At 54.9% G+C, this 10,484-nt stretch overlaps 1 protein-coding gene across 1 annotated transcript in view; it reads left to right on the plus strand.

The window, feature by feature from the left end:
- The window catches only part of HPCAL1 (hippocalcin like 1), a 34,154-nt gene extending 24,807 nt beyond the window's left edge, over positions 1 to 9,347 (plus strand). The window contains exons 2-4 of the mRNA XM_054383339.1: positions 6,239 to 6,640; positions 7,240 to 7,345; positions 9,250 to 9,347. Of these exons, the coding sequence (XP_054239314.1) occupies positions 6,263 to 6,640; positions 7,240 to 7,345; positions 9,250 to 9,347 (582 nt within the window). The 5' untranslated portion in view covers positions 6,239 to 6,262. The remainder of the gene's footprint in view (positions 1 to 6,238; positions 6,641 to 7,239; positions 7,346 to 9,249) is intronic.
- Positions 9,348 to 10,484: the final 1,137 nt, after the last annotated feature.

A 10,484-nucleotide genomic window follows, 5' to 3' on the forward strand; every position in this document is an offset into this window, starting at 1 on the left:
GGTGGAGTCACTGTTCCTGGAGGTGTTTAAAATAAGCCTGGATGAGGAACTTGGTGCCATGGTTTAGTTGATTAGATGGTGTTGGGTGATAGTGGATGATCTCCCAAGGTCTTTTCCAACCCATTCTGTGATTCTCTGAGCACAGCTGGAGAAGGGAGGGATATCAGAGCTCTCACGTGGGTTTCGTTCACACATCCCTAGCTGTGAAGGTGGTCTTGCAGAGCAGCCTTTGAGGGCTGCTTGCCCCCTGCCACTGTCTCAACAAGTGTCATTGTCCCCAGGCTCTTCCTAGCAGTGGCTGTGGTGCTCTGAGGCTGCCTCAGGTGCTGCTGGCTGGCTCTGGATGCTGCCATGGCTAATTCTCCTGCAGCGTAACCCAGGATCCGTTCTGCCAGGGCTGCTGGTTCTGCAGAGGGTGGTGCTGTGGCTTGCCTTTGCCCACCAAATGAGTGCATGAAGCAGAGCTTTCCTGTCCCACAAAAGGGCAGCCCAGCTGTGCTGCTCACACCAGCAGTGGGGGGCTGGCTGCTGGGCTGTTCCCCTTCTCCAGAAGGTTGCAGCTCCCTCTGCCTACACTGTGCTGCACCCCCAGAGCTCAGTGGAGCCTGCAGCCGGGAGCAGATGTCTTCCTTGTGCTCTGATGTTGTGTAAACAAACTCCAATTACTGTTTTTTAAGCCCTGCCAGCTTTGCCAGGATCTGCAGATTAAGTGGGGCTGGCTGCTTTTCCTTTGGTTTTGATAAGGAAAACAAACCAAAAAGGAAAGGGCAGAGGGAGATGAGGAAAATCCACTCGTGCCTTTCTGTTGCTGGCTGCAGGCACAGGCTGTCCAATCTGCTCCCACCCTAATGAAACCAATTTCCTAATTTATTTGAAATATTTCTGTGCTTTTCTCATTGCCTGGGGAATATTTGCCCTTTAGAGGAGATGGTTATGAAGAGCTCCCTGAGGAACTGCTGCTTTTCTGGTCCCAGCTCCAAGCTCATCTTTTCCTCATCAGTAGCAATTCAGGACTGTTTTGGGTGTTTTGAGGTTCTTTTGTGTCTTTGTAGTGAATTTGTAACCATGCAGGAGAAACTTCTTTGGTGTGAGGGTGCTGGAGCCCTGGAGCAGGCTGCCCAGAGAGGTTGTGGAGTCTCCTTCTCTGGTGAGATTCCAAACCCACCCGGATGTGTTCCTGTGCAGCCTGATCTAGGTGACCCTGCCCTGGCAGGGGGATTGGACTCGATGGTCTCCACAGACCCCTTCCAACCACCACCATTCTGTGATTCTCTTGCAAGCCCTTCTCCCAGTGATGGGGCAGCACTGGCTGGCGCTGCAGTGGCTGCGCAGACACTGCCACTCTCACCTGCAGGTGCCTGTGCATGGGGCACACGTCAGGTGGTCCTCAGGTTCAGGCACTGATGCTCAGTGTCAGAGGCTAAATGATTTTTCCTTGTAACTCAGGAGTATGATCCTGAGTAAAGTGCTTTGAATGGACTGGAGCAGTCCAGAGCCCCACAAGTGGCTCTCAGGTTTCAGCCTCTGTTGCTGACTCCCTGACTACCAGCCTGGGAAGGTTCTTTCTGCAGAGCCATTTGGGACGTCTGCTGTTGCACCTTTCTTGGGCAAGCTAGGGAGGAGCTGCTGCTCTGCAGTGGGGTTCAGTCCAGACAGGGCATCATGTGCTTGGGACCACACAGTCCCAGGTCCCTGTTTATGGATAAACTCAGGCAGGGAGCTGGGTGAGGTCTGTCACCAGAAGGACTTTCAGTGACATACCTGAATTGCTCCTGAGCTTTCTGGAGCTGCAGGTGTGACTGACAGAGGGGAGATGGTCCTTCCCTTGCACCCCTTGCTCTCAGTAAGCTGCTGGAAAGGATGCAGCTCCAAAGTGAGCTGCAGGTGAGAAGTGCTGATTGCTTCAGCAGTGTGGTTAAGTCACCCAGTGTGATTAAGAGGGAGAGGGTTGCAAAGCTCCTTGTATTCAGTGTGGCTGCTGCTTCACTGGGCAGCTTTGGTTCCTGCTCCATGAAGGTCAGGGGCTGGAGCTTCAGCCTCTCTCAACACCAGCCCTGTGGACCTCCAGCCCCAGGGTGGGGTTTCGGTGGCATTCTTGGTGGAGGTTTCTCTTTTGTCTCGCTGCTTCCCCTGTCCCCAGCAGGTGAGGATGCTCCTTGCTGCACTTCAGGATGTGTCCCAAGGTGTCCCTTTGGCTGCAGGCATGCAGCCTGGCTCTGGGCAGGTACTGGTGGTGTGTGAGCTGGGCACTGCTTGCCCCAGGCAGGACCAGGCGTCCACAGGACCCTGTCTGCATCCGGGGCCCTCTGCTGCAGCATTCAGCGCTTTTTGGTGCTGGCATTGGAATGGGCACCAGGCTGTGCTCTCCAGAAGCCATTGGCTGTGCCAGGCCCAGGGAGCTGCACCTTTCCCTTCCAGCTCAGACCAGGGCTGCTGACTGACCCCAGCTACAGCATAGCCAGAGAGTGTTGTTATCAGCCTGTGTTCTGTGTGACCTTTTCCCACCACCACTCGCTTGTGGGTACCTGGGGTGCCCAAGGAGCCATCTCCCTCTTGCAGCTGGGGTCTTCAGGGCCTGTGTGCCATGGCTGAGGTGGGTGCTGCTGCTCCTGAAGTGTGGTAGCTCACATCTGTGGGGAGTGAGGCACTGCTGGTCTGCAGACCTAATTCTGGGCTTTTCCTTGTCGCATCACCTCAAGAGCATTCTTTAGATGGTTCTTGTTACTTGCCTGGGAAGATCATGGAGCTCTGATAGGGCCCATGGAGGACAGGGAGGTGACAGGGGACAGCTATCATGGCTTCACCGAGGCCAAGTCCTGTCTGACCAACCTGGTGGCTTTCTTCAATGAAGTGACTACATGAGTGGACAAGGGAAGGGCAGTGGAGGTCATTTGGCTGGACTTCAGCAAGGCACTGGACGTGATCAGCCACAGCATCCTGCTCTCTAAACTGGAGAGAGGTGGATTTGCTGGGTGGATGTTCAGTGGATAAGCAATTGGCTGGATGGTCACATCCAGAGGGTGGTGGGCCATGGCTCAATGTCCACAAATGGTGTCCCTCAGGGGTTCCTGCTGAGATGTCAATGATAACATCAGTGATCTAGGCAGTGGGATCGAGTGTACCTTCAGCAAGCCTGCAGATGACACCAAGCTGAGTCTGGGCTTCCCTGGCTGTCAGCCTGGCATGGTGGGAAGCGAGGGGCAGGCAGCTGAGCTGGAGCTGGCTCTCTGCAGTGCTGGGTGCAGGATTGTCTCTCCTCACTTGCCTCCCACACCCGCTGCAGTGAGTGGCTTGGCTTGTTAAGAAGCCACCCCTAGCCCTGATCACAGGACTGCCCCCAGCTCCCCGTGATCTCCATTAGCAGCCCTCCTCCAAGTGGTCTCAGGGCTGAAGCAGCCACGGTGCCGCTGGGAAGTGGCTTGATGGAAGCCTTTGATAGCAATGGAGCCAGCTGGGTGCCAGCACTAATGAGATCTTCAGGCCGCTCACTTTGGAGGAGCTACCTTGCAACACCATTCACATGGCAGTGGGTTTGAGATGGGCTCTAATAAATTAGCATTGGATATTTAATTACTGGTAACAAATTGGTGACAACAACTGCAGGGGCGTGTTTGGGTCGAGCACATCCCGAAGCCTTTCAGAAGGCTCACAAACACCAAGGGATTGAGTTCAGAGCACTGCGTGGTGCTGCTCTGGTGTAAGAGAGGAGAAAGGGCTGAAACCACCTGCAGTTTGTTCAACATGGAGCTTTTGAGCTGGTATTAAATGAACATCCATTGGGGTTCAGCCTGGAGAAGAGAAAGCTCCAGGGAGACTTCAGAGCAGCGTTGCAGTACCTGAAGGGGCTCCAGGAGAGCTGGGGAGGGACTTTTGACAAGGGCTGGGAGTGACAGGGCAAGGGGAATGGCTTTGAGCTGGCAGAGGGGAGATTGAGGCTGGAGAAGAGGAAATTCTTGGCAGTGAGGGTGGGGAAAGACTGGAACAGGTTGCCCAGGGAGGTTGTAGCTGCCTCCTGCCTGGAGCTGTTCAGGGCCAGGCTGGATGAGGCCTTGAGCAGCCTGGGCTGGTGGGAGGTGTCCCTGCCTATGGCAGGGGGTTGGAGCTGGATGATCTCTAAAGTCCCTTCCGACCCAAACCGTTCCATGAATCTTATGAATCTTACAGTGAGCAGAGGAGTGACATCTAGTCTGTGGCTCTCTGCTGCCTGGGGGCTGTGTTCTGGAGGGCACAGGGGTTCTAAAGGCATTCCAGAACAGGCACAAAGGACTTCAGGCCTCTCCAATGCCAGCTGGCAGCTTCACCATGCATTGCCCAGCCCTGTGAGCTATTAAAGTTGAGTTTATTTCTGCTTCACATGCAGCTCCTGTGCTGAGCCAGCGCTGCTGCCCCTGCCCCTCTCCCAGGGAGCCTGATCTGGTGCCAGTGAGGCAGGAGCTGCTGTGGCACCGGGCATCACCAAGCCAAGGGAGCTCACTGAAGGAGGGCACCCAAAGGCACCTGCTTGCCCAAGGACGGGAACGTGTGGTAGAGTGGCTGCTCTTCAAAAGCAGAGCACAGCCTCTGTCACTTACTCCAAGCCACTGTCCCTGCAGCTTGGCAGCAGCAGAGCAGAGCGTTGTGCTTCCTGCCTTGGGCACTGCAGGGGACAGTGGCTGCAGCAGGGGACAGTCAGTGGGAGCAGCTGGGAGTTACTGATGGAACTGGGGGGCAGCCCAGTGCTGTCCTGGGAGTGATGCTGGCAGGGACTGGGAGTTGTGGTGTCCCTGCCTGTTGGGAGCAAGCAGAGGGATGTTGGGGAAGGCTTAGCAAAAGAACAAGAAGGCAGTTTTGGAGATGAGCTGTGAGCAGCTCTGCTAGCAAAGGGAAGGGCTGGTGATGGGCAGGCAGCTGCTGGGCTGGAGCAGTTGCTGCTGTCTCTGAGCACAGAGCAGGATGTGGATTGTTGTTATTGCTGAGGGGACACAGACCAAGTGGAGTACAAAGCAAAGCAGCTTCAGTTCAGCGTGGAAAGCCTCTCTGCTGGAGAGCAGCTTAGTTTTTGTTGACCTCTAACTTTTTTTTTTAGGTTCTTGTGCATGCCTGAGATTTTTACTCTCTGGGAAGTGCTCAGCCCCTGCTGCATTTTCCCTGGTCTCTGCTTGCTTCGTTGCTCAGCTCTTGCAGTGTCTGAGTAGCTGGGTGGTGTTGGGCTGTTGCTTAGCTGCCTTTGCACCAGGCTGTGCTTTGTGCAAAGCTTGTGAATAAGCCTCTGGGGCCTGGGGAAGGAGGTGCAGCCCAACCTCTGGCTTGGCAGCTCCGGTTGGTGTTGCTGGGAAGCCATGAATGGCTGGAAGAGATAAAAGCCAAAAGTACCTCATGGTTCCCCTCTTTGCTGTTGTTTCTCAAGTGCATCATCTCTCATCATGCTGAGGGAACTGTCCTGTGGCTGGTCAGTGGCCCCTGCACCCAGGCACCACAGGCGCTGCCAGAGGGCACAAACCCAGCCCCCTTCTGAGATCCAAATAAAATCCTGCAGCTGAAATGCTCTCTTCCGTCATCAGGGATCCTGAGCTTACTGAAGAAGCTTCTCTAAAAGTGTAACCCCACAGACCTGGAGGGGGCTGCTGTGCCAAACCTGCTTTCAAAAGCCTTTGCTGTGCTTGTCTGGGGGCAGAGGGTCTCACTCTGGACAACACCTTGTGCTGCTGTCCCTGCAGGAGGGAGGAGATGCTCCCTATGCCAGGGAGTTTGGAGAGCATCAGGCTGATGCAAATGCAGCTGGCACCAAGCCACCTGCCCTCCCTGCCCCTTGCTTCATCCTTCCCTGCTTTCACTTGGGAGCAGACAGGTTTGACTTTGCATGGCCACCGCTGTCCCCTCCCCCTCCATCACTGCATCAGGGCACCCTTTGAGCTGGGCTAGGCGTTGGGACCCAGACCTGGGCACGACAGAGGAGTGAGGCCGTAGCAGACAGATCAGATAATGAGTGTGATTATTTCCCAAATAATAGTGATCAATGACAAGGGTCAGTATGTCCCAAGCAGTCCGTCCCAACCGCCTGCCCTCGTCTTTGCTGGTAGCTGAGAGAGCCTTGAGGAGACCAGAGGAGAAAGGAGTTCTCAGGGTGGTTTGTGCCATCCTTTCTCTCCTCCTCTCCAGCTTGCCCCAGGCAGGGTCTGCGTTCTCGCAGGGCTGCCCAGCCGCCTGCCCGTCCGCATCACGGGGCTGGGGCTCAGGCTGCCGCCGTCTCGCCCTGCAGCGCTGCCCCCGCGCCCGGCAGAGGATGGGGAAGCAGAACAGCAAACTGCGCCCCGAGGTGCTGCAGGACCTGCGTGAGAACACCGAGTTCACAGACCACGAGCTGCAGGAGTGGTACAAGGGCTTCCTGAAGGACTGCCCCACAGGCCACTTGACTGTGGAGGAGTTCAAGAAAATTTATGCCAACTTTTTCCCCTACGGCGATGCCTCCAAGTTTGCCGAGCACGTCTTCCGCACCTTCGACACCAACGGCGATGGCACCATTGACTTCAGGGAGTTCATCATCGCACTCAGCGTCACCTCCCGCGGCAAGCTGGAGCAGAAGCTCAAGTGGGCGTTCAGCATGTACGACCTGGACGGCAATGGCTACATCAGCCGCGGCGAGATGCTGGAGATCGTGCAGGTGAGGCTCCTGCAGCACGGCCCCAGCCCTGATAGGCTCTGCTGCAGCCTCTGTTCCTCTTGCCCCAGGGAGGCTACTGAGCACATGGTCCCCAGAAAGACACTGGTCGGGGGGCTATTGTGGGGCCTCCAGGGTGCAGATGAGGAAAGGGCCCAAACAGGGCCCTGTGCAGCTGGCAGTCCCCCCTCTGTCTGCTCAGATTCGCTGCAGGCCCCACACGCCTGCCCCAGAGCAGCCAGAGGGGCAAGGGCTCAGCCCAGCTACAGCCAGAAAGGCAAGGGTTCAGCCCAGCTGCAGTCTGCACAACCACAGACCGTTGTTTCCTGTGCTTCAGCTCTGATCTGGGCCCTGACCCTCAGTTCAGCTGCCCCAGGAGTGTGGGAGTTCCTTCTGGAGCAGAATGAACACCACAAAAGCTGCAGTCAGAAATTGCTGCCTGTTTGGGTTTGTAAAGCCCTGCCGCTGCCTTCTGGAGTCAGCTGCCTCTTCTCTTGCTACATGCTTGCAGTCTTTAACTCTGTGTCTCAACCCTGATGCTTTATTGCTTGAGTCATGACTTTCCTGTATCTTTTGGCTTTGCCTTTTTTTTTAACACTCAGGCAATCTACAAAATGGTTTCATCAGTAATGAAAATGCCAGAGGACGAATCCACTCCCGAGAAGCGAACAGACAAGATCTTCAGACAGATGGACACAAACAATGATGGTAGGGTCTCCAACAGCACCCCTTTGGAGGCTCTGGAAATAGAGGTCCAGCATTAGTGGCAGCAGAGGAGGGTATCTGGGGACAGGGGGTGGAGGGTAGGGGTGTCCCTGCCAGCGCCTTTGGTCTCTGCCTGGCCTCGGTGAGCATCCCTGGTCCATAACAGACAGGGTGAGGAAGTGGGCAGCAGGGGAGGGGGTCAGGGGAAGGTAGTCCCCCAGCATTTCATGGGTTAATGCCCTTCTGCAAAGGCTCCTCTGAAACTCTTCTGAGTCCAGGGTCTTTGGGTTATTTTGTCTGGGTGCAGCATGACCCAGGCAGGAGGTTTTGCTCCTGATGCCCTCGGTAGGGTTTCACTCCAGGGCTGGCTGTCAGTAATGGAGGCTGGGGATGCACTTGGATGCCTGAAAGCAAAAAATCCTCTGGCTCCATGATACTTCCTGTGCATGTGTGCGACGTGTGCCTGTCCCCATGGCCGCACACACCTGCAGTGTGCACAGCAGAGGATCACAGCAGCTCCCAAGCCAGTGAGGGAGTCACCTGAGCAATGATCTGATAGCCTGTTCCCCACAGCCCCTCCACCTGAGCTGGTTCATAGCCTCAGGCTCAGAAGCACAAAGGAAAACTCTGCCCTGCTGATGTGTTTCCTCTCATCCCAGCCAAGGTGGAGTGGCAGTGGCAGAGGTGGCAGCAGCTGCCCCTGTCCACATCAGGAGCTATGCTGTGCTCAGCAGGAGCAAAGATTTGTTCCCAGCACTGAGCTGTGGAGACCTGGAAAGATGTGACCTTAGCAGAGAAAGGGTTTGACTCACTGGATCACAGGATATTAGGGGTTCGAAGGGACCTCTGGAGATGTATTAGATCCCCTCTCAAGTCTTCTCCAGACTAAAAAGCCCCAGGTCTGAGCCTTTCCTCACAAGGCAGTGCTCCAGTTCCTTCACCACCCTTGTAGCCCTCTGTTGGACTCTCTCCAGCAGATCCCTGTCCCTCCTGAACTGGGGACCCCAGCACTGGATGCAATATTCCAGGTGGGGCCTCACCAGGGAGAGAGAATCACCCTGGATCTGCTGGCCACACTCCTCTGAATGCACCCCAGGAGCCCATTGGCCTTCTTGGCCACCAGGGCACATTGCTGTCCTGTACAGAACTTGCCGCCCGCCAAGGTAATTTGATGGCTGCATGTTGTATCTACTGCTGCAACCCCTTGGGGCAGATTCCTGGCCTTGCTGAAGTCCTCAAGTATTTGATCTTTGACTTCATGCAAGGGAGCATTTTGCCCCCTGGCTCCACATGTAGAGGGTCCTAAAACAAGACCATTGCAGCGTTCCTGCTCTGCAGAAAGCTGCGGCACTGGCAGAGGTGCAGCAGAGCGGTGGCCACACCACCTGCTGTAGGCACCCTCCATCTGCTGCACTTTGCTGCTGAGATAAATCCCTTCTGGTCCCCAGAAGGTGCCAGCCCTGCATTGCCAAGTGTGGGAAAGTGCTCCTGGTGGCACATTGCAGATAGATTTTGATTTGTGCTTTGCTTTGGAGTATTGCAGGGAGAGGGCAAAGCTGATAAATGTCCTGATGTCTCTGAGAATTCTCTTCCAAGATGACAAAAACTTTGGAAAATAGGATGGAAACATCGTTTTAAGAGGCAGACATGAGGACAGAAGTGTGCCATAGGTTTTTGAGTTTCTGTGACTGCTACAAGGAGCTTGGCTCATCCCTCCCTGTGTGACCAGTTTTGGGTGCTGGCCACCAAACTCAGTCCTCTCCCCATGCCCACGGCAGACCCAACGTGGGTGCAGGGTCCTGCACTTAGTCTTGTCGAGCCTCAGGTTCATGTGGCAGTTTAAACGTTGGTTGGTGACATCAAGTGACCTTAGAAAAGTGACACCTTTTGTCCCTCCTGCCTTTCAGGTAAGCTGTCCCTGGAAGAGTTCATCAAAGGTGCCAAGAGTGATCCCTCCATCGTGCGGTTGCTACAGTGCGACCCCAGCAGCGCCAGCCAGTTCTGACTGCAGCGGACATTGCTCCCAGCGCCCAGGCTGGCCTCGCCCCAGCTGGCCTGCCCCCGGCTGGTCTTGCCCCGGCTGGCCTGGCCCCAGCTGGCCTGGCCCTGGCTGGCGTGCCCCAGGCTTTGCTCGCAAATGGATGCCTTCTCCCCCACCTCCCCGCTGCCAGACCCTCTGTGTGTGTCCCCAGTGGCACCAGTGCACCTCCCTGTCGGCAGCTCCCCTGGGAGCCCCACAGCGCCGTGGCTCCATGCAGTGCTGCTGCTGCAGGTGTGCCCAGCAATCGTCAGACGGTGTTTACATACAGCCACAGAGGAGTGCAAGGTGCTGCTGGGACACCACTGCACCTAGGCCCTCAGAAAGGTGATGTCCCAGTAGCTCCCCAGAAGGTTCATAGAATGGTTTGGGTTGGAAGGAACCTTGAAGATCGTCTGGATGCTAGGTAGGACCTTGACCAATGTAGATAATTTATTTTGGTTGAGGAATTCCTATGGTAAATAAAAATGGACTGAATGGATTAGGGAGGGCAAAAAAAAGGCAAAAAAAGAAAAAAAAATGCTTTTCTGGGCATGGTTCCAATTTTCTTTTTGAGGAAAATTGCTTGCACTTATCTAATGGTCTTACTTTCTTTTAATATATATATAAATTATATATATATGGTGAAGTCAAATTTTAAATATTTAGGTCATCTATTTAAGGCGTAAAATAGAATTTGAGCTTTGTTTCTTCTAGTTGTCTGTGACTGACCCAAATCTGGGCGGCTGGGGTTTTGTGTGTGGTATTTATGCATTAGCAAGTGGCTGTTGCAGCAGTGCATGGCTAGCAGTCCCTGGCTGTTCCACTCCGTTTCACTCCTGAATGCAAACCTTTCTTCCTCTCTGCTGCCAGTGCTCCAGCACCACTGCATTAACCAAGGCCTGGCAGGACCCCCCCCCACGTTGTGTTTCTCAGTGGAGTCCAACTCGCTGGTGGTTCAGTGGCTTCTGAGTGCCCCAAGGTCATGTGGCTGGCACTGCTGTTCTGCACCTGGCTGCACCTCCTCCCCTGCTCTCGTGGTAGTCTCGTGCATTCCAGTGTTATTTAATATCTGCCTAATGCCAAGAGATATTAATTCAAATAAAAGACTACTTTTCATGTCAA

The sequence above is a fragment of the Indicator indicator genome, chromosome 9 (genome assembly GCF_027791375.1).
Source record: "Indicator indicator isolate 239-I01 chromosome 9, UM_Iind_1.1, whole genome shotgun sequence".
NCBI classification, from domain to species: domain Eukaryota; kingdom Metazoa; phylum Chordata; class Aves; order Piciformes; family Indicatoridae; genus Indicator; species Indicator indicator.